This window comes from Macaca fascicularis, chromosome 9, assembly GCF_037993035.2.
Source record: "Macaca fascicularis isolate 582-1 chromosome 9, T2T-MFA8v1.1".
In the NCBI taxonomy this organism is placed as follows: Eukaryota; Metazoa; Chordata; class Mammalia; order Primates; family Cercopithecidae; genus Macaca; species Macaca fascicularis.
This window is the reverse complement of record NC_088383.1, coordinates 80,607,460-80,632,037: the sequence shown is the minus strand read 5'-3', so window position 1 is coordinate 80,632,037 and position 24,578 is coordinate 80,607,460. Positions and strand designations below refer to the sequence as shown.

At 37.2% G+C, this 24,578-nt stretch overlaps 1 protein-coding gene across 3 annotated transcripts in view; it reads right to left on the bottom strand.

Annotated features, from left to right (window-relative positions):
• The window catches only part of CTNNA3 (catenin alpha 3), a 1,764,647-nt gene that overhangs the window by 27,463 nt on the left and 1,712,606 nt on the right, over window positions 1-24,578 (bottom strand). For all 3 annotated transcript variants that reach the window (XM_065521050.2, XM_005565734.5, XM_065521052.2), the window contains one exon: window positions 21,281-21,415. In XM_065521050.2, the coding sequence (XP_065377122.1) occupies window positions 21,281-21,415 (135 nt within the window). The remainder of the gene's footprint in view (window positions 1-21,280; window positions 21,416-24,578) is intronic.

Genomic DNA, 24,578 nt, shown 5'->3' with positions numbered 1-24,578 from the left:
TATGTGAACATGAGCAAATTATTAACCTTTCATGAGACATAGCTCTCATTTGTAAAATGGATATAAAAATATCTACACACTAGGTAAGTAACAACTAAAGGAGATGATGTATATAAAACATAGCACCTTACAGATATTGATTTAGCAAGCCAGCTATTCTTATTATATTTAATCTTCAAGTTGGAAAAACAGGCACAAATTTACCTTTTTTAGAAAAACTAATTTATGTATGTACGCATTTTTATATGTAGGCAAATACCTCTTCTGTAAATGTCCCTAGGAATTGTTGCTAAAACAAAATCCTTTCTTCTTGAGAAAGCCTTTAAAGTCTGAAAGGTTGCCAAAGGAGGATTCTTAAGTTCTCTTGTGTGAATTAGCAGATGATTTTTCTTGGCTTTCAAATCACCCTTCCCAAAACAAACCACAAATAGTCCCAATATTTGTATAGATCCCTCAAAGAGAAACAAACTATGGTTTCTCTAGAGCTCATTTGTCACTTTTCCCTTTCTTTTAGCATACTCCGAGGTACTTAATGCCATTAAGCAAAATTATGCCATCCATGGCATTGCACCTGGCATGGCTAGTGTTCCCAGGTGGAGAAGCAGATGTATAATGCGGCTATTCGAAAATGCTACATTGGAAAAACAGCTCTACAAACAAAATTAGTGAGACAATGCTGAAGATTGCTCTTCTTTCTGTTCCAGCATAATTTATCTTCCAGAAAAAAGAATTACCACATGAACCATGGACGAGCACAATTAAGGGGGAAGGCAAAGTGAAGGAGTTTTGTAGCCGCATCCCCTGTACATTGTGCAGTGGGAGAGAAGGAAAACCAAAGCGTTCAGCTCATATGTCCATGCATATTAAGCCGTTTAGCTGGCATATGGAATGCTTCAGGTTGTTCCAGGGATACAGACAAGGAACTAAATATTGACTCAGCAAGAGCTCAAATGAGAGGTCTAATTAAATTAAATGGTACAAAGGGGAGGCTTGCTTCATAGACTCCAGTAATTGCTTAAAACACAAAAAAGACCAAATAATGGTCAAAGAAGTATAGTAACAACCAAGAAAACATCTATCTATCTATCTATCTATCTATCTATCTATCTATCTATCTATCTATCTATATCTACACACTAGGTAAGTAACAACTAAAGGAGATGATGTATATAAAACATAGCACCTTACAGATACTGACTTAGCTAATTAGCTGTTCTTATATTATTATATTTAATCTTCAAGTTGAAAAACCAGGCACAAATTTACCTTTTTTTAGAACAACTAATTTATGTATGTATGCATTTTTATATGTAGGCAAATACCTCTTCTATAAATGTGTGTGTGTGTATATATACATATATAGATATAGATATAGATATAGATATAAGTGAGACAGAGAGAAGACATGAGCATAAAAGTTACCAAGAGTTCAAAGGCTATGGTTGGCTCAATTGTGAAAAATGGTTGGAATTTGTTATGACGATATATAATCAGTGGTGCCTTTCAGCAGTCTGGCAATTACACATGCATCAGCATGTTAGTTTTAATTTTACGTTAATGACTGCCTAGCTGCATAAATGCTTTAGGATAATGTCCTTTCTTTGGATAAACTTGATTGATACTTCATGGATTATAGGAGCAATAGTTTTGAACTCTAAAAATGCTGTATTTGAAGTTCCGCCCCAGGAAGGAGTGAGTATGAAGGACCATGAAGATGATTCTGGTGTACTAGGGTTGTCTGTTTCAGAATAAAACATTGAGAAAGTTGGACAGCACTTATGGGAATAAATAGATTTTATCTCTGACCCAAAGGGCACTATTGCTGAGTGTTGGTCATGCCAGAGCCCATCTTGGATAAAAGGGAGATGCAGGATGTAACTGGGGAATGAGGAGAAAAGAGGCACTTTTTCTTCCTTGTACCTCAGCTCTCTGAGCCTTAGTCTGTCATCTATAAAATGAGAATAATAATGGGAACTTCTGCATTGGTTTGAAGATTTAAATAACATATTTAAGGAATGTTCATCACTTCCAGTCATTATTTAGAGCTCGATAAATGTTGGTTGTCATTGTTGTTACCATTACTCTTACTGTAACTACAACAGAAGTGAAGAATAAGAACCCTGTCCTGGAAGGATGCTTCATCCGCTCAAAGGGAGAGAGAGAAACAAAGGATCTGCTCAATTTTACATTTTCACTAAAGCTTCTGTGCCCCTCTGCTGGGCAGCTTAACATTAAATGTACGTACTTTAGAATGAGAGAACTGGGTTTAAGATCTGGCTCTGCCTGTTAATAGCTTTGTGACCTTGGATAGTTGTTAGACCTCTTTAAGTTACAATTCTCCTATCTATAAGATAGTAATAATAATAGATATTCCATGGAGCATTTTTTGGTAAGTATAAAAAATGTCAATGCATTTTAAATATTTAGAACAGTTCCTAGCATTAATAAGCCTCATTTTCATGTACTATACAGGCATATGCATATATCACAGGTATAGTTTACAAATGTAAACTAAACTCACATGCACACACATATATTCAACCCTTCATTCTTTTAGCTTTACATAAAATTACATAACTTTTTAGCTTGATGAAACCTAGTCATACCACTTAATCTCTCTGTCTCTGTTAGTCTCTGTTTCTCTGTCTCTCTCTCATTCAATCACACTCTCACTTATACAAGCATATGCTGGCAAAGCGTTAGTTATTATCTGGATCTCTACTTACACTACTTCCTAATTTAAACAAATCTTTTAAAATTTGTTATTAAAAACATCACCTTGCATTCTTAGAACATTTATATTTTCAGGTCAGTTACGTAGGCCTTTTCTCCCTCCATCTAACCAAATTCTAATTCTTTGTTATTTAGCGCAAATTTTCTGTGAAATTCTTTGGACTATTCAAATGGAAGTGCTTTCTTTCCTGCAAATCTTTGGCATCTGTTGTCCAAAACACTTATTAATTCTGTACTGCTCCTAAACGTTTCTGTAAATATATCGGGCTATTGTACCCTGCTCTACATCTTAAAAGTCCTTGCTACTAGAAGTGTTAATCTTGCCAAAAATGACTTCTTTGAATTTCTAGGTAGCTAAAGTACTATTCTGTAGAATAATTGAATATTTTTTTCTTTTTTTTTATTATACTTTAAGTTCTAGGGTACACGTGCGCAACGTGCAGGTTTGTTACATATGTATACATGTGCCATGTTGGTGTGCTGCACCCATTAACTTGTCATTTACATTAGGTATATCTCCTAATGCTATTCCTCCCTCCTTCCCCCTCCCCATGTAACACTTATGTAAACACTCTAAAAGCAAATAAAAATGTCTCTATGGCTATTGTTCAACTCTCAGGGCTAAATGTCTCCATTTGTATTAGGAACAAATAGATTAAAGTCCAACCATCCTTCTGAGGAGCTTTTCCCTGGTGCTGAATACAGTTAATGACAGCCTAAGTCTCTCTCTCTTTTTTTTTTGTACAATTCATCCATTACTCATCAGCTATATCTGAAACAAACCCTAATCTTGGTACAGAAGCAGAGAACATTATTCTTCCTCAAAGCCTACGCCACATGTTGCTGCTAAAACAGGAATGGACAAAAAACAGTTTCACAATAGGTAGAGGAATGAGTCTGCTAAAGTTAGGGCATTTTCTTACCTTTTTTCTTTACACATAATTTGAAATAACTCTTATATCAATTAGATGAAATATATCAGTGAATAATATCACTTTAGGGCAAATTTAACATTTATCCAGTATTAGAGAATTCCATGACTACTGTCATGACTACTACAACTATTATTAATAATAATCACAAATATTTAATGGGCACCTGCTACATGCTGGACACTACGCTAGGCAACTTACATGTTGTGGAATTTCCCTCCTGGAAGGTATTTATTGTCCAGTGAGCAACCCTTCTATTCTTCCCTTTCCATGTACACAAATGATAGAGGCCTCATTAGGGAGATTCCAGAAGTACATAAATCCCTGGTCCATATGTAAAAATGTAGAGAAAATCTCCCTACCAACCTGTATCAAACTTAAATGCAAGGGAAATTTAAAATTTGGTTGTGTTGAGTCACTGAGAATTGGTAGCTGTTACCATAGCATAACCTAGCCTAAGTTGCCTAATTCAGTGTTATTGACTGAAATAAACCTTTTTTACACATTTTTCAATAATATGAATTCCATGTTATGTGAATGACAGCCTGAGGCTAGCATATACATAATTTATCTCTGTGTTGAAGAGGACTAGACTTGAACTCTACACTTTGTTGGAAGTATAAATGAGGGTCCTAAAACTTGCATGAGAGAAAGCCAGTTTTGTAGTCAGTAATAAGAAATACCATGTGAGCACATGCGTGTGCACAGCCCCCCTACATAATAGGTGCTCAACGTCTGCACAATGTATGAGTATATACATAGAGAGAGTATAGATCACTTTTTTAAAAATACTGAATGTTATTAGAAAACTCAACCACAGATTGCCTGCGACCCAGGGCTTGACCAAAGCTTCCTCAAGACATCAAATATTGCAGAGAAAACTTAATGCGCTTATTCCTCTAGGGTTGTTAGTTTTTGTTTTTTTTTTCTTTGTGTGTGTGTGTGTGTGTGAGATTAGCTAGATTATCAAAAAGTAACACTTCCAGGTCGTATTATTACCACAAATCCATGCTAAAGAGCCTTCACTAAGTTGAAATTTAATGTAACTTCAGGTTTAATTGAGGGTCAACATAGAAATATCTATTTGAACATTTCTGTCTTTTGTAGACTCCTAGGTTAGGACATTGTTCATCAAGTTACCATTTGTTATTCAAATAATTACCATACACAATAAGTTTATCTTTAAATTTGAAGCCTGAAAAAATGTTCTGTCTTAAGAAATGTCTAGAAGACAGACTTGCTGTCTGTCAACAAGTAATGACAACTCTAAACTATAATTACTTATTAATTTATAGTTGAGTATACTAATCTAGAGTAACTAATCTCAAAAGTCTCTATACTTTTGGACATTCTTTAGAGCTTGTTTCTATTTTGAGTTTCAAATTTTTATATTTTTCTTGATTTCTGAAACTGTCACAATTTTTCAGAAGCAGGTGGAAACAAATTCTATTTATGAAATAAAACTTCTTATAATTTATTATTATTTTTGCTTGTCTTTTCTTTCTGGCTGCATTTCTAGAGAACAAAGACCTTGCTCATTCATCTCTGTGGTGGTGTTTCAGTGCAGGCAAAATAAGAATAAATACATGTTAGCGTGGAATGACACAAAGAGCTCTGAAAATAAAGCCCGAATTCACATTTTCACTCCATCACTTACTAACCATGTGACCTTTGGAAAGTTATGTCCATTTATTAGCCTTTCTTTTCTTGTCAACAAAATATCGTAAGTTTACTTGTAGCACTGTTGGGAGGATAGAGAAAAAAAAATACATATGTGTGTGTGTGTGTGTGTGTGTGTGTGTCAATAAGAGTATTCACCAAATCAGCACATACTCCTGTCATCTTTTCTCCACCTACAAAGTGACAGTAAAGGACACAATGATGCTACTATTTGTCTCTCGAGTAGGTACCCACAAAGAGAGCATGAGAGAAATTTGCTCATGTGCTTTACTGAAGGTCTGTTCTCAGAAGGGGAGGGAAGAAAAAAGCATGGGGAGGTAGGGTATGGAACTAATAAGAACATTATTAATCTCAGTCTGAGACTAGCTTTACCTGACCTAAGAGTGGGCTGTGAAATTGCACAGCAGAGTTGGTTCCATCTTGAGGCAAGGAGTCTGAGCTTTGTATCCTTCTTTCAGTCAGTTATTAGCGATTGGTTGTCAGAGCATGCAGGGGTGGTGGTGCATAACCACCCACACATAGTGACTCCTGTTTGGCTGACAACATTGTCCAGAAAAAGGAGCAGCTAGGAGATGTTAGCAGCCAACACTCACAGTAGCAGGAAAATGGGTAACTGCCAGGTAAGGGGATGGGCCACTGGCATCAGAGTGGGTGGAGACTGGAAATGTTGTTAAACATGTGCAAGGAAGCCCCCCACATCAAAGAATTATCCAGCCCCCAAAGTCAATAGTGCCACAGATGAGAAACTGTGGAATAGATGAAAGCATGAAAAAATCAATGTTTAATAATTATTACTCACAATTTGATTTGCTATTAATAACATTCAGACATCAGTAATCATAAGGGGAAAATGTGTAATTTCACTGATTTTGCTAGAGAACACACACATACAACCTCGCAGTTTTTATCCTGTGACTTTAGTATTCTTTCATATTATGCAACAGCAAGCATGAATTCAGCATGAGTCATAGACCGAAATGACTACTTTTGAAAATGTCATCCATACAGTCTTGTGCCTTTTTCCACATCTGCTTTCAGTTCTGCCTTTATAGATTTTGACACCAGCACTTTGCTGTCCTAGAATCTTCAGCTACTTGATTTTTTTGTCTTCTCTCCCCTTTTCTGCTGTGTTTTTCCCTGGCTTTCAACTAAACTCGTGAACATCAGGATGTCTGCATCCAGCTCTGTTCTTTTCCTTCAGCAGCACTTTGCCTAATGGGGAATTTGGCACATTCCTACAGTTGTCAAATACATCTTGTTCACTTTCGTGGCCTCTCATTTCATCTCTGGCTTTGAAGTTCTACAGTTCAGGTTGTTTAGCATACAAGAGAAATAATTAATCCCCTCCATCTTTTCTAAGGATTGATAACAACTAAGCTAATTATTTACTCTAGAACAGAAATAATTGTTTACATAAAGTTTTAAATTCAGGCAAAATTCCTTTTGAATAATATGGAACTATTTGACAAATGTCAATTATTGTAAGGAGTACATTTAACAGTAGAGACTCTCACATCACATCTATACTTTATTTCCCCCCTTCATTTCTTTCCTTCCCATGTCCAGATCCAGGTTTGTGTGTGTGTGCTTCATCCAGATGTTTTTTCTATATATATAATTGCACAAAAGGGATCTAATTTCACAAAACAGATCACTGCCATTTGTGAGAGATACCACAGCAATCTCAGTAAAGTCATGTCAAATCAATTCTCAAATCATAAATAATATATTGCACCATTTTGGTACATATGTACTTTTTTTCTAGGTTTGCAATTAGGTAACTCCTAAAGGAGCTGATCTCATTCTCACTGATGCAGATTGCTTAAGCAAAATTGGAGAAGCACCCTCTTAAAATCAATCAAAATGAAACAAAACTGCCTTCTGTTGCATAATATAATTTGTCAGTTGGTACTGAGAAGAGTAATTTGGATAGAAACTGTGAAGGGAAAGGTACAACAAAGGAAAATAAGATCAGAGATTCTGATTTGGAAGGAACCACAAAGCTCATTTCATCCCAAACTTGATGAAGTAATGGACCCAAAGAGATTAATGTCTAGACTATAACAGGTCTTATAATGTGGGGTCCAGCAGCTTTTCTATTGCCTATTGTTAGCTCCTCATTTTGAGGCTGAAGTGTGTGTTCTGATTAGTTCTTCTTAAGAATCCAGAATCATTAAATCATCACTATTATTAATACTGTGCTCTAGTCCGTGTTTCCCCACATCTTTCAATTAAAATCATTCTTTAGCTCTTGATATATGTAGCAACCATCTAGCAGGGTATGCTAATACCACCCACTCCCCTCCTACCTCCCATTCCTGTCATCTCAGCACTAAAGTCACTGAGAGGTCATAGGGCTTCATTTCAGTAGCAATGAAGTAAAGAACATGAGATTCTAGATTCTGGTCCTGGCTCTGCCCATAGCTATCTTTGTGAACCAGAATAAGTCATTAAAAATCCCTGAGCTATTTCATTGTTTATAAAATGAATATGAGATAGATAGTTATAACATAAAGAGATTATTTCTAAGGTTCCTTCAAGTACCATTATAACTGAATGCATTGCACAATCAGAAAGAAAATCCATTTCATTGTAATATTAGTTTACATAGATAAAAAGGAAATTCCTTAGTCCACTTTGTTACAATGCAATACAAAAGTAAAAAGGAAGAAGAGCACCCCACATACATTTTTTGAAGTATATTCTTTAAATTATTAAGGTCTGATTACTTCCATGTGCCTCCTGCTTAAGATAAAAAACAAACAAAAAGCAATACTTAATAGGGTTGAATTTACTGAAGCATCTTCTTTCTTCTCTTTCCTTTCTCTTTCTTTTATTCCTCCTCTTCTTGCTTCCCCTCCTTTCCCCTTCATTTCTTTTGCTTCTCTCCCTTCCACTTCATACTTCTTCCCCTCTTTCTCTATAAATATTTCAGTTAATTTTCCAATTCTTAAAGAATTCCCCATTATCTTCCTGTCTACAAATGATTGCAGTAGGTTCAGAAAGCTCATTAACTATTTTCCTTAATGCTTTAACAAAGCAAGCACATTAACCTACTGTCATTCTGTAAGTACTTGATTGCCTACATTCTGTAGGCCCTCGTGGCTCTTTTGGTCAATAGCTGGATTGTTGCTGTTCTCTATCTTTCCTAATTGAATGAACACTGCCCCTTGATTTCCTTTGAAGCTGAGTTGCAGTTGTTCGGCGAATTTTCAATCTTGCTGATCTTTCCTCCTTGACTGATTAGTTTTTTTTATTATCCAATGTTTTAAATTGTGGCTTTGGCACACCTGCCTCAGGGTAAGAGAACGTGATTAAACACATTAAAAGAAACCCACAGAACAGAGTGGTTACATAATTAATCAGTCTTGAGCAGTACCAAAAAAAAAAAAAAAAAAAAAAAAAATGCTGGCCCAAAAGCATGACATTTGGGGAAAGGGTAATTTTAAGGGTTTAAAAACGTTCTAATTAATTGATTTTTGTTCCTGAATTTCCTTTTTCATATACACAGGCTAGAATAACACTATTTATTTCTTTATAGCAAGTGTCCTTTTACAAAATACAACAGTTTCCCACTAGGCATGGTGTATAGGAACGCTAGGTGAGCAGTTGATGAAGAATATGTTCCGTCATGGGAATGCCTTGAGGTAACTCGGATACATTTTAATGTTCTTAGAGTCGTATTTTTTATTCTATTTCTAATTTAAGACCTTTGTACATCAGGATGACTATGGAAACTGAACTGCAACAGTGTATTTTCCATAGAAATTTTTGTATACTCCCCTCTTTATTTTTTTAGTGTTTTTTAATATTATACTTTAAGTTCTAGGGTACATGTGCACAACGTGCAGGTTTGTTACATATGTATACATGTGCCAAGGTGGTGTGCTGCACCCATTAACTCGTCATTTACATTACGTATATCTCCTAATGCTATCCCTCCCCCCTCCCCCAACTCCATGACAGGCCCCGGTGGGTGATATTCCCCACCCTGTGTCCAAGTGTTCTCGTTGTCCAATTTCCACCAATCAGTGAGAAGATGCGGTGCTTGGTTTTCTGTCCTTGTGATAGTTTGCTCAGAATGATGGTTTCCAGCTTCATTCATGTCCCTACAAAGGACATGAACTCATCATTTTTTATGGTTGCATAGTATTCCATGGTGTATATGTGCCACATTTTCTTAATCCAGTCTATCATTGATGGACATTTGGGTTGGTTTGAAGTCTTTGCTATTGTGAATAGTGCCACAATAAACATACATGTGCATGTGTCTTTATATTAGCATGATTTATACTCCTTTGGGTATATACCCAGTAATGGGATGGCTGGGTCAAATGGTATTTCTAGTTCTAGATCCTTGAGGAATCACCACACTGTCTTCCACAATGGTTGAACTAGTTTACACTCCCACCAACAGTGTAAAAGTGTTCCTATTTTTCCACATCCTCTCCAGCATCTGTTGTTTCCTGGCTTCTTAATGATTACTATTCTAACTGGTGTGAGATGGTATCTCATTGTGGTTTTGATTTGCATTTCTCTGATGGCCAGTGAAGATGAGCATTTTTTCATGTGTCTGTTGGCTGCATAAATGTCTTATCTTGAGAAGTGTCTCTTCATATCCTTCACCCACTTTTTGATGGGGTTGTTTTTTTCTTGTAAATTTATTTGAGTTCTTTGTAGATTCTGGATATTAGCCCTTTGTCAGATGGGTAGATGGCAAAAATTTTCTCCCATTCTGTGGGTTGCCTGTTCACTCTGATGGTAGTTCCTTTTGCTGTGCAGAAGCTCCTTAGTTTAATTAGATCCCATTTGTCAATTTTGACTTTTGTTGCCATTGTATTTTGTGTTTTAGTCATGAAGTCCTTGCCCATGTCTATGTCCTGAATGGTATTGCCTAGGTTTTCTTCAAGGGTTTTTAAAGTTTTAGGTCTAACATTTAAGTCTTTAATCCATCTTGAATTAATTTTTGTATAAGGTGTAAGGAAGGGATCCAGTTTCAGCTTTCTACATATGGCTAGCCAGTTTTCCCAGCACCATTTATTAAATAGGGAATCCTTTCCCCACTTCTTGTTTTTGTCAAGTTTGTCAAAGATCAGATGGTTGTAGATGTGTAGTGTTATTTCTGAGGGTTCTGTTCTGTTCCATTGGTCTATATCTCTGTTTTGGTACCAGTACCATGCTGTGTTGGTTACTGTAGCCTTGTAGTATAGTTTGAAGTCAGGTAGCGTGATGCCTCCAGCTTTGCTCTTTTGGCTTAGGATTGTCTTGGCAATGCGGGCTCTTTTTTGGTTCCATATGAGTTTAAAAGTAGTTTTTTTCCAATTTTGTGAAGAAAGTCATTGGTACCTTGACGGGGATGGCATTGAATCTTTAAATTACCTTGGGCAGTATGTACATTTTCACGATATTGATTCTTCCTATCCATGAGCATGGAATGTTCTTCCATTTGTTTGTGTCATCTTTTATTTCGTTGAGCAGTGGTTTGCAGTTCTACTTGAAGAGGTTATTCACATCCCTTGTGAGTTGGATTCCTAGGTATTTTACTTTCTTTAAAGTAATCGTGAATGGGAGTTCACTCATGATTTGGCTCTCTGTTTGTCTGTTATTGGTGTATAGGAATGACTGTGATTTTTGCACATTGATTTTGTATCCTGAGACTTTGCTGAAGTTGCTTATTAGCTTAAGGGGATTTTGGGTTGAGACAATGGAGTTTTCTAAATATACAATCATGTCATCGGCAAACAGGAACAATTTGACTTCCTATTTTCCTAACTAAATACACTTTATTTCTTTCTTCTGCCTGATTGCCCTGGCCAGAAATTCCAACACTATGTTGAATAGGTGTGGTGAGAGAGGGCATCCCTGTCTTATGCCGGTTTTCAAAGGGAATGCTTCCAGTTTTGCTCATTCACTGTGATATTGGCTGTGGGTTTGTCATAAATAGCTCTTATTATTTTGAGATACATCCCATCAATACCTAATTTATTGTGAGTTTTTAGCATGAAGGGCTATTGAATTTTGTCAAAGGTCTTTTCTGCATCTATTGAGATAATCATGTGGTTTTTGTCCTTGGTTCTGTTTATATGATGGATTACATTTACTGATTTGCTTATGTTAAACCATCCTTGCATCCCAGGGATGAAGCCAACTCGATCCTAGTGGATAAGCTTTTTGGTGTGCTGCTGAATCCGGTTTGCCAGTATTTTATTGAGGATTTTTGCATTGATGTTCATCAGGGATATTGGTCTAAAATTCTTTTTGTTGTGTCTCTGCCAGGCTTTGGTATCAGGATGAAGTCGGCCTCATAAAATGAGTTAGGGAGGATTCCCTCTTTTCCTATTGATTGGAATAGTTTCAGAAGGAATGGTACCAGCTCCTCCTTGTACCTCTGGTAGAATTCAGCTGTGAATCCGTCTGGTCCTGGATTTTTTTTGGTTGGTAGGCTATTAATTATTGCCTCAATTTCAGAGCCTGTTATTGGTCTATTCAGGGATTCAACTTATTCCTGGATTAGTCTTGGGAGGGTGTGTATGTCCAGGAATTTATCCATTTCTTCCAGATTTTCTAGTTTATTTGCATAGAGGTGTTTATAGTATTCTCTGATGGTATCTTGTATTTCTGTGGGATCGATGGTGGTATCCCCTTTATCATTTTTTTATTGCATCTATTTGATTCTTTCTCTTTTCTTCTTTATTAGTCTTGCTAGTGGTCTATCAATTATGTTGATCTTTCCAAAAAACCACCTCCTGGATTTATTGATTTTTTGAAGGGTGTTTTGTGTCTCTATCTCTTTTCATTCTGCTCTGATCTTAGTTATTTCTTGCCTTCTGCTAGCTTTTGAATGTGTTTGCTCTTGCTTCTCTACTTCTTTTAATTGTGATGTTAGGGTGTCAATTTTAGATCTTTCCTGCTTTCTCTTGTGGGCATTTAGTGCTATAAATTTCCCTCTACACATGGCTTTAAATGTGTCCCAGAGATTCTGGTATGTTGTATGTTTGTTTTCATTGGTTCCAAAGAACACCTTTATTTCTGCCTTCATTTCATTATGTACCCAGTAGTCATTCAGGAGCAGGTTGTTCAGTTGCCATATAGTTGAGAAGTTTTAAGTGAGTTTCTTAATCCTTAGTTCTAGTTTGATTGCACTGTTGTCTGAGAGAAAGTTTGTTATAATTTCTTTTCTTTTCCATGTGCTGAGGAGTGCTTTACTTCCAACTATGTGGTCAACTTTGGAATAAGTGCGATGTGGTGCTGAGAAGAATGTATATTCTGTTGATTTGGGGTGGAGAGTTCTGTAGATGTCTATTAGGTCCACTTGATGCAGAGCTGAGTTCAATTCCTGGATATCCTTGTTAATTTTCTGTCTCGTTGATCTGTGTAATGTTGAAGTGGGGTGTTGAAGTCTCCCATTATTATTGTGTGGGAGTCTAAGTCTCTTTGTAGGTCTCTAAGGACTTGCTTTATGAATCTGGGTGCTCCTCTATTGGGTGCATGTATATTTAGGGTAGTTCTTCTTGTTGAATTGATTCCTTTACCATTATGCAATAGCCTTCTTTGTCTCTTTTGATCTTTGTTTGGTTTAAAGTCTGTTTTATCAGAGACTAGGATTGCAACTCTGCTTTTTTTTTCTTTTCTTTTTTTTCATTTGCTTGGTAGATCTTCCTCCATCCCTTTATTTTGAGCCTATGTGTGTCACTGCACATGAGATGGGTCTCCTGAATACAGCACACTGATAGTCTTGACTCTTTATCCAATTTGCCAGTCTGTGTCTTTTAATTGGACTATTTAGTCCATTTACATTTAAGGTTAATATTATTATGTGTGAATCTGATCCTGTCATTATGATGTTAGGTGGTTATTTTGCTCATTAGTTGATGCAGTTTCTTCCTAGCATTGATGGTCTTTACATTTTGGCTGCCCTTAACATTTTTTCCTCATTTCAACTTTGGTGAATCTGACAATTATGTGTCTTGGAGTTGCTTTTCTCTAGGAGTATCTTTGTGGCATTCTCTATTATTTCCTGAATTTGAATGTTGGTCTGCCTTGCTGGTTAGTAAGTTCTCCCGGATAATATCCTGAAGAGTGTTTTCCAAGTTGGTTCTATTCTCCCTGTCACTTTAAGGTACACCAATCAGACGTAGATTTGGTCTTTTCACATTGTCCCATATTTCTCAGAGGCTTTGTTCATTTCATTTTACTTTTTTTTTGTCTCTAAACTTCTCTTCTTATTTCATTTCAATCATTTGATCTTCAATCACTGATACCCTTTCTTCCACTTGATTGAATCGGCTACTGAAGCTTGTGTACGCACTACGCAGTTCTCGTGCCATGGTTTTCAGCTCCATCAGGTCATTTAAAGTCTTCTTGATGCTGTTTATTGTAGGTAACCATTTGTGTAATATTTTTTTCAAGGATTTTAGCTTCTTTGCGATGGGTTCGAACATCCTCCTTTAGCTCAGAGAAGTTTTTTATTACTGATCATCTGAAGTCTTCTTCTCTCAACTCATCAAAGTCATTCTCTGTCTAGCTTTGTTCCACTGCTGGCGAGGAGCTGCGCTCCTTTGGAGGAGAAGAGGTGCTCTGATTTTTAGAATTTTCTGCTTTTCTGCTCTGGTTTCTCCCCATCTTTGTGGTTTTATCTACCTTTGGTCTTTGACAGTGGTGACGTACAGATGGGGTTTTGGTGTGGATGTCCTTTTTGTTTGTTAGTTTTCCTTCTCACACAGTCAGGACCCTCAGCTGCAGGTCTCAGAGTTTGCTGCAGGTCCACTCCAGACCCTGTTTGCCTGGGTATCACCAGAGGAGGCTACAGAATAGCGAATATTGCAGAACAGCAAATGTTACTGCCTGATCATTCCTCTGGAAGATTCGTCTCAGAGGGGCACCTGGCTGTATGAGGTGTCAGTTGGCCCCTACTGGGAGGTGTCTCCCAGTTAGGCTACTCGGGGGTCAGGGACTCACTTAAAGAGGCAGTCTGTCCATTCTCAGATCTCAAACTCCATGCTGGGAGAACCACTACTCTCTTCAAAGCTGTCAGACAGGGATGTTTAAGTCTGCAGAAGTTTCTGCTACCTTTTGTTCAGTTATGCCCTGCCCCCAGAGGTGGAGTCTACAGAGGCAGGCAGGCCTCCTTGAGCTGTGGTGGGTTCCACCCAGTTCAAGCTTCCTGACAGCTTTGTTTACCTACTCAAGTCGCAGCAGTGGCGGATGCCCCTTCCGCAGCCCCACTGCCTCCTTGCAGTTCAATCTCAGACTGCTATGCTAGCAGTGAGTGAGGCTCTCTGGGCATGGGACCCTCCAAGGCAGGCGCAGGACGTACTCTCCTGGTGTGCCATTTGCTAAGACCATTGGCAAAGCACAATATTAGGGTGTGTCCCGATTTTCCAGTTACCGTCCGTCACGCCTTCCTTTGGCTAGGAAAGGGAATTCCCTGACTCCTTGTGCTTCCCAGGTGAGGCAATGTCCCTCTCTGCTTTGGCTCATACTCCATGGGCTACACCCACTATCTGACAAGCCCCAGGGAGATGAACCTGGTACCTCAGTTGGAAATGCAGAAATCACCCATCTTCTGAGTCAGTCATCCTGGGTGCTGTGGACTGGAGCTGTTCCTATTTGGCCATCTTGGAACCTCCTCCCTTTTTTAGTGTTTTGAGACAAGGTCTGGCTCTATCACCAAGGGTGGAATGCAGTGGCATGATCTCAGCCCACTGCAACATCCACCTCCTGGGTTCAGGTCATCCTCTCACTTCAGCTTCCCGAGTAGCTGGGACCACAGGCATACACCACCACACCTGGTTAATTTTTGTATTTTCTGTAGAAACGGGATTGGTCATGCTGCCCATGGCTGGTCTTGAACTCATGTGCTCAAGCAATCCACCTGCCTCAGCCTCAAAGTGCTGGGATTACAGTCCTGAGCTACCGTACCTGGCAACTCCCCTCTTTATTTGAGAAAGGATAGCAGCTGGAAGGCCAAACTGGCTTCATTTCCATGTGAATTGAAGCTAGGTCAGGTTCCACAATCCAGACAATGTCCTGTAGCTTGGCTCTGGTAAAAAATGTCTAGTATATGCTATCTCTGTTCATTATCTCAAAAAATTGCTGTGAACTTAGGTTATTTTCTCTTCTAAGCAGCATTAAAGAAAAGTGATTGAGATGTGGACATCCATATTTTGTTCTATTGCTAAAATGGATCTTGAATAGAGTGATCAAATCTTAATTTTAACGGGAAACTACTCTTTCCATTTTACCAAACATGGGATTTATTAGCAAGAAATTCTTCAACCTTTCATTCATTTCTATAAATGTGATTATATCTTTTTTTAAGTTAGACTAAATCAATTTTTTTTTTATTTTTAGGATTCAGGGGATACATGTGCAGTTTTGTTACAAGGGTATATAGCATGATGCTGAGGTTTGGGCTTCTATTAATTTCATCACTCAAATATTGAACATAGTACCCAATAGGAATTTTTTCAACTCTTACCCCTCTCCCCCTCCTACCTTTTAGAGACTCCAGTATCTATTGTTCCCATCTTTATGTCCCTGTGTAATCAATGTTTAGCTGTACTGCTGTGATTTTGGTAATCATACAAGGAATATGATAGAAACTGTTAGCTGCCACCCAACATCCATTCTCTTTTTCATAGAAATAGAACTCTGATTATACTGGGGAAAGCAATGTGCAGGATTAAAACACAAACAAACATACAAAATCTATATTTTGTAGCATACCTTGCAGTTAAATATAACAATATGACTACGCTCCAGCCAATAGTTTGTTAAAAAAAAAAAAAAGTATTTGAAAGGGACCTTCTGGAAGGTCCCTTTAAAAGTGTAAGGAATGTTTGCTTCATTTTCTCTTTATTCCTACTGCCTGGAATATACAAGTCATTGCTCGAGCTGCATAAGCCATATTTTTGACCTTGATAATAACGACAGCCAGAAGCCAAGAAAAGTGAAGCTGAAAGACAAAAGTGCCTGATTCCCTGGTGACTTTGTGAAGCTGTCATAACAGTTCTAGACTGCCCATTCGCAGGCTCACTTTATGGTGACAGTAAACTCCCAATTTGTTTTAACTGCCACAGTCAAGTCTCAGAATCTTATAAAGGTACACTGGAATCACTCTGTGAAAAAAGTTGTTACTGGATTACTGTCTCAGCTATTTTTTAAAAAAATGGCATCCAACATATTTTCACTGGATGGTCCCATATATTTCTCTTTCATACCTCTTTCCTAAGTTCCAGAACCAAAGACCCAACTTCCCCTAAACCCTTCTCCTTGGATGCCCCTTAGTCACTTCAATTCAACAAGCAACACCTGAATGAGTTTCCATACTCACTGTAACATGGTCTTCCTTCTATATATACTGTTTAGTTAACGATGCCATTGTTGACTAAGTAAACTATTTAACCTCCAAACCTTTAGGAAATTCTTAATTCTTTCTTCTTTTTCACCCTTAGCACCCAATGGATAATTGACTCTAAACATATTTTCCTCAGAATTGTTCCTTGTATAGATACACTCCTTTCCATTCTCATCAATATTGTCTTAGGTAAGTTCTCACTGTTTCTTAGACTCTTCTTCTTCTTCTTCTTCTTCTTCTTCTTCTTCTTCTTCTCCTTCTCCTTCTCCTTCTCCTTCTCCTTCTCCTTCTCCTTCTCCTTCTCCTTCTCCTTCTCCTTCTCCTTCTCCTTCTCCTTCTCCTTCTCCTTCTCCTTCTCCTTCTCCTTCTCCTTCTCCTTCTCCTTCTCCTTCTCCTTCTTCTTCTTCTTCTTCTTCTTCTTCTTCTTCTTTCTTCTTCTTCTTTCTTCTTCTCCTTCTCCTTCTCCTTCTCCTTCTCCTTCTCCTTCTCCTTCTTCTTCTTCTTCTGGGTTACATGTGTAGAACATGCGGTTTTGTTACATAGGTATACACATGCCCTGGTGGTTTGCTGCACCCATCAACCCATCACCTACATTAGGTATTCCTCCTAATATTATCCCTCCCCTAGCCCCCACCCTCTGACAGGCCCTGGTGTGTGATGTTCCCCTCCCTGTGTCCATGTGTTCTCATTGTTCAACTCCCACTTACGAGTGAGAACATGTGGTGTTCAGTTTTCTGTTCCTGTGTTAGTTTGCTGAGAATGATGGTTTCCAGCTTCATTCATGTCCCGGCAAAGGACATGAAGTCATCCTTTTATATGGCTGTGTAGTATTCCATGGTGTATTTGTGCCACATTTTCTTAATCCAGTCTATCATTGATGGATATTTGGGTTGGTTCCAAGTCTTTGCCATTGTGAATAGTGCTGCAATAAACATCTTAAACTAATTTTTAAAAGTCATTCCTAAATAGGCCTCAATCCTCTAGTCCCTTATCTTTCTAATCTATCACTTCCCTGTCTAAAAAATGTTAGCTTTGAAATGCATAGATTTATTAATGCCCATCTCAAACTAAGAAATTGTTAATTACTCTCAATTGCCTACAGGGTAAAATTAAATTATAAATGATCCTTTCAAAACATTCCCAGTTTCCTTTACAAACTTTTGCTCTACTCGCCCACCCACCCTTATTCCACAACACACACACCAAGAGTACCAAGTAAAGTTGTTTTCAGTCACGTCAGACTGCCTGCCATGTCTGTAACATGCCATGTCTTTCCTATCTCTGTTTTATTTCAGTTGTCCCCTCTATCTCAAATCCTTTCCCTCTCCTCCTCCTATAAGTACACATTTGTTTTCTACTTATTAATCAAGGCCCAAAGCAGATTTGAGCGACTTGCGAAGCTTTCTCTTACCTGCTCTGCACATCAAATAAATTATTTCCTCACATGCTATACACGTACATTTGTACATATCAATATTGTATGGTTTATTACAGTGTTCTGGAGTCTTTTTTGTATATTCAGGTACATTTTAGGTTTCTTATTTTTTTATGCATTTCAGTATCTTAAGGACATTACCATATAATCATCTTTACATCCCTCAGATGTACTACTATGCCTTGCACAGAGAGGGGCTCAATTCATAGTAATGGATTTGAATGAACTACATATACTTTGTCTCTATACAGGTAAAACATGCAACTTCAAGATGAGTGCTTGCAATACAGATGTAAGAATGATTGGGGAATAATTTTAATTAAATGGTGTATTATGACAATATCTTTCAGGTTATTTTATTTTATTAATTCATCTTCTTTATCCTAAACCTTCACACCTCAGACCCAGAACAGAATGTACTGCCCGTTCACTATAGAAATGCATTCCATTCATATCTACTTATTTTTAACCCACTATATTAGGTAAAGCAATGTTTCGTGAACCTAATCGTGGGATGCCAGCTTTATTTAGTAAACTTTGAATAGTCTGTAGTTTTGAATACCACATTTCTGTAATTTTTAGTGTCTCTCTGCTTTGGAATCACGCTTGCCATTTTTCAAGAGATCTTATAGCAAAATGATAGATTAGGTCTTCTTCTGAATTTAAAGAATAGGAACAAGACAGGAACTCAGGGTCACTGAGAGATTAAAGTAAGTGTGCTTTGGCACGCATAAATGAAATGTATTTAGAAAGCTTTCTAGGATCTACCTGCAAACAGATGGCAGTAAGATATGCAAAAGGGGGAATGCTTTCTTTTTTCAGATTTATTTTTTTCTAATGGGGAATAGTGAGTGAGATGATGACAAATAGTTTTGGATTTGCAATGCTATTCCTCATTTTACATAATGACTCAGCTTTTAAATTGTAAATCATGGATTCTAAATAGCTCCTGCTTAATCTATCTGTAATATATGTAAAGTTCATGAATTTGAATCATCATACCAAACAGGAAAGAATACAAACTCAGTTTATATATAGAAAGGAAATTGTATTTTGGAAGGATAATTAACGCCAATAAATTTTAACAGCTATGCAGAGGCTGAACTTCTACCAAATGTTTTTTGAAAGCGTAGCTTCAGACAATATGAAACAGTGTATATTTGAAAAATAAAATTTATATGAAATTTAGACCTTATAAAGCATGATTAGTGTGTGAAAATGACAAAAGTAAATGGAAGAGTTTATCCTCCAAATGAATATACTTTTTTACATGTTTAACGTAGTATGATGTTAAATGAGAAAATGAAGACTGGATGTTTAATAAGCCAAAAGGAATACACAGAAGTTAAAAATATATATACATATTAATACATATGCATCTATACACACATATATGCTGTGTGTATCTACATAAATGTATATATACATACATGTATGTATATGTGTCGATACACACGCATGTTCCTGTTTGCATGGCTTGTGACTAAGTAAAATGCATTTTTCTTTGAAAAGGGACAGGGCACTAGTAATACACTGACTGTGTTTATGTGGGATTTTTGATAAAATTTGAATATCAAAGACACTATTTTTCCCCCTCTAACCACCACTGGAATAAAATGCTAGAATGCAATACCATCTTATCATTTCCAAATTATTCACTTTTGACTTGTGTTTTTCAGTTTCATCACAGATTCAGTGTTGTCTCTCTGAACAGAGAAAACATAGACCTTTGAAGGTAAACTCAGCTCTGACATTTACTAGTATGACATTTGGGAAGCTATATAACCCATCTTAAGTTTACTTCTTTATATATTAAAGAAAACAGAACAAATAAATAAGTGATCCATCTGGCATGTTATTCTGAAGATTAACATAAAATATTGGCAAGAGATAGAGAGTCACTATTGGTTTCCTCCCCTTTACTTTTTTTTTTTTTTTTTTTTTTTTGAGATGGAGTCTTGCACTGTCGCCCAGGCTGGAGAGCAGTGGTGTGATCTCGGCTCACTGCAACTTCCACCTTCTGGGTTCAAGTAATTCTCATGCCTCAGACTACTGAGTAGCTGGGATTACAGGCAATGCACCACCACACCAAACTAATTTTTCTATTTTTAGTAGAGACAGGGTTTCACCATGTTGGCCAGGATGGTCTTAAACTCCTGATCTTAAGTGATCCAGATGCCCCAGTCTCCCAAAGTGCTGGGATTATAGGCACGAACCACCGTGACCAGCCTCTGCCCTCTACTTTTGATGGTGATCCTTTGCTTGTGTTTTCATAATTACGTCCTCTTTCAGAACATTAACTCATTGAGGGAATGTCCAATGCCAGGATATAGAGGCCCTATATATTACACATATACAGATATACTAGTGTAACTAAAAAAATTTTTCTCAGAAATACAAATTCCCAGAATATTTATAATGTTCCACTTAAACTTAAATTTATAATCTTGGTCCATGTCCTTTTCAAAGTCACCGATAACTGAATCCAATATAGATATCAAATATTATTTTATTACCATTTCTTCTCCAGAGAAATGATCTACTGCTATTAAAAGATGAGTAGAAAAGTGATACATTAGTTCTACCATGGTAATTTACAGCAGCTTAAAACTTAGGGCCACCAAAGAATTTATGAAATTTCCTCCAACTCTAATAAATTCTATCATACTCCAGTTCTGAAAATATATATGGAAATGAAAACTCTCAAGACATGAACATTTATGTTATAAAAAGAAATAGGGGGAAATGAATATCAATTAATAGCAGTGAAGCAATCTTTTTATTAATTTGCAATTCCACATGCATTTATTTTAGAAAAATTACAGGATTCATTTCGGAGTTCCATCTGTACACATTTTGAAGTCATGCTTTAAATTAACATGCATTTCTCATCCAAATGGCTTATAAAACGTGATTTACTTTTTAATCTCTGAAGTAAATAAAAACAACATTTTAAACCTTTTTTAAAGATATCTGCTAAGATTTCCTGCTAGTTTAAATACATGTGCTTTTAATAAAAACTCCAATTTAGTCTTTCTAAACTAATTTTACCTACAAGATTTGGTCATGTAAGCAAGGGTGTAGTTACTCTGTTTCAAGCATCTCCCACCTGTGATCATGTACATGCTAGGCGGTACTCACAGCTGACATGATGAGCTCTCCTCCCAGGTTCTGGATCTCAGCTTTAACCTGACTGCAGATTTTCAGTTGGTGGGAGTAGAACTTAATCTGTTCCAGGTAGGCCAACAAGTCTTGTTTGCAAGATGGATCTGGGCACTAAATATGCATCAAAGATAAAAATGGATATAGCAGAATAAATAATAGGTAGATCAAAGTGAGTAAAAACAGTATTCACATGGCAGGTACCTTATAAGGCAGCAATTTTATTTTCATAGCGCAACATTTCTCGGCTCAAGTCCAAGTAGATTCTGATATGCTTCTACCATTATAATAGTTTATTCATTTTGCAACCTTAGTTACTTCAGCTTAGCCAAAAGAAATGTTAAAATACTTTTTAGACATGAAAAGGTAAATAAAATAGCTGCCTTTAATTTATGATAAAGGTTACAAGCCTTCAGATTATATTTTTAGGTAAATCTAAAGAAATATTTAAAATATAATTATTTCTTTCACCTAGAATTACTATTAGAATACTCCTAGAATTACTATTACAATGCTCCTTGAGACTCATGGTTCTGCATTGCCTGTCCTTTGCTACTCAAAAGGACATAAAAACATGCAGCAACATAATATGTTCTATTACTTCCAGCATTCAATGTTCTTAACTGTTATAGACAAAGGAAATCATTTCTACCTTAGATAACAGGTGTGAATCTAACTGAAGCCAAGAAGCAGACAGGGCACATGTTTTAGAATATTAAATTTCCTTATGAAAACCAGCCTCCTGCATCATTTTATCTTTTGGAAGGAACTTCCTGGAGGACAGCTTTGAGCTTTATCATAACATGGTAAATAGCTTTGGTTAAGATTTAATCTTTGTGTTCTTTCTCCTATGCAATTATAATAGATTTATAGAAATCCCTTCTGACTTAATTCCACTTTTAGTAAATTTTTATAAGAATAAGGAAATGTGGACAGTGATTTATATCCAAAGATCTTCGTTGTAGCATTATGTATAATAGCAAAATTTGGAAATAACCTAAATTCCCCAAATAATGGAAAGACTAAATAAGAATGACTATCAATATAATGTAGCATTACTCAGTCTCAAGAAAATAGAGTTTCAAAGGATGCAGGAAAATGTTTTTGGAAGTTAAAAAAATAACCTGTAAATATTGCAATCAAATTCTATTAAAAATTGTGTGTATTTAAAACATGCTGAATGCCAGATGCAGTGACTCATGCCTATAATCCTAGCAATTTGGGAAGTTGAAACAGGAAAATCCCTTGAGCCTAGGAATTTGAGGTCAGCCTGGGGAACATAGGGAGGCACCATCTCTACAAAAAATAAAAATAAATTAGCCAGGTGTGATCCCAGCTATTCAGGAGGCTGAGGTGGGAGGACTGCCTGAGCCTGAGAGGTTAATGCTGCAGTGAGCCATGATTGTGACACTGCACTTCAGCCTGGGCAAAAGAGTGAGACCTTGTGTCAAAAAATAAATAAATAAAAATAAAAAATAAAATAATAAAACCTGCTGGGACAGCTTCAGCTGTCCATCCTTCCTAGGCATAGATCATGCTGCATCAGGACTCTCTTTGCACCATACCCAGACAAATCTCCAGGCATTCAGAGCACCAGCTTGCCTGAATCAGCAGGCTGAGCTTCTCCACCCTTTCTGTGCATAAATCAGGGTGCAGCAGGCCCTCTCCACTCCATGCTTAGGCAGATTTCCAGGTATTCAAAGTACATGTTTGCCCAGATTGACAGCCTGAGCCACCCCACACTTTCTCTGCAGGGATCCAGGTATGTAGAGGAGACTTTCTGCTTCATGCCTAGGCAGATCTCCCGGCATCTGGAGCACCTAGTCCCCTGGATTAGGAGTTTAGACCACCCCAAATCTGTGTGTAGAGAACTTGAGGACAAGAAGGCTTCCCAGCTCCATGCCTAGGCATACCTCTGGGTGCTTGGTACCCACTCACTGGATTATCCTTCAGCACTGGTGCTCATGACTGCCCTTAGGGGAATCTGTAGGCAAACCTGCCAGTCTGGACCTACCCATATTGCTCCCAACACCTCTGGGGCTGAGGAGGGAGCTCAGAGCACTTTGCACTACAAGAATAAGCCCATTGCCTGAGGCAAGAGAGAGCTTCTGCTAGTAAACAAGGATGAGGTATACACTCAGCAGTATTAGCCATACACACCGTCTACAGGCTTGTAGATGGAACTGCATGGCCCAATATAAAACCTGCTGACAGAAAGGTGTAGAGTACACCAGTTAAGCCAAAAGACCTTACCCAGCCTTCTCTAAAGTCACATCCCCTAGGGAAAAAATAGGTGGGAAAGGGAAAGAAAAAAAATATCAATAATATTATAGGGAAAGAAAAGAAAAATTATATCTGCACAAATATAATTACAAAATTTTGAAGTATCAATGCCTCAAGATGAGAAAGAACCAGTGTAAGAATTCTAGCACCATGAAAATTCAAAATGTAGTAATACCATCAACATACCATACTAGCTCTCCAGCTACGGTCTCCAGAAAAGTGGAAACTTGGAAAGGACAGATAGAGAATTTGAAGTGTGGATTGCAAGGAAGTTCAATAAGATCCAAGACGAGGTTGAAAATTAACACAAAGAAACATTTTAAAGCAATCCAGAAAATGAAGGAAGAGATAAACATCTTTAAAATATCAATCAGAGATTCTGGAATTTAAAAACTAACTTAATTTCAAAATACAACTGGAAGCTTCACCAATAAACTGGACTAAGTAGAAGAAAGAATGACAGATCTTGAAAACCAGTCTTTTGAATTGACCCAGTCAGAAAAAAATAAAGAAAATGTATTTTTTAAAAAAATGAACAAAGTCTTTGAGAAATATGGGATTACATAAAGTGACCAAACCTAAAAATTAGTGACATTCCTGAGACTGAGAAAAAGATAACAATCTGGAAAAAAATACTTGAAGTGATAAATCAAGAAAATGTTCCGAATTTTGCTGGAGAGGTAGACATCCAGATACAAGAAATTCAGAGAACGCTTGTGAGATACTATACAAAAAGCAACATGACCAAGGCATATAATCACCAGACTATTCAAGGTCAACGCTAAAGAAAAACATCACAAAGGTAGCTAGAGAAAAAGGTCAGAACACACACAAAGGGAATCCCAAAAGGCTAAAAGCAGACTTCCCTGCATAAACTTTATTTATAAGCTGGGACAGACTGGGGGCCTATTTTCAGAATTCTTGAAGAAAAGAAATTCCAACAAAAATTTCATATCCTACCAGGCTAAGCTTTATCACTGAAAGAGAAACAAAA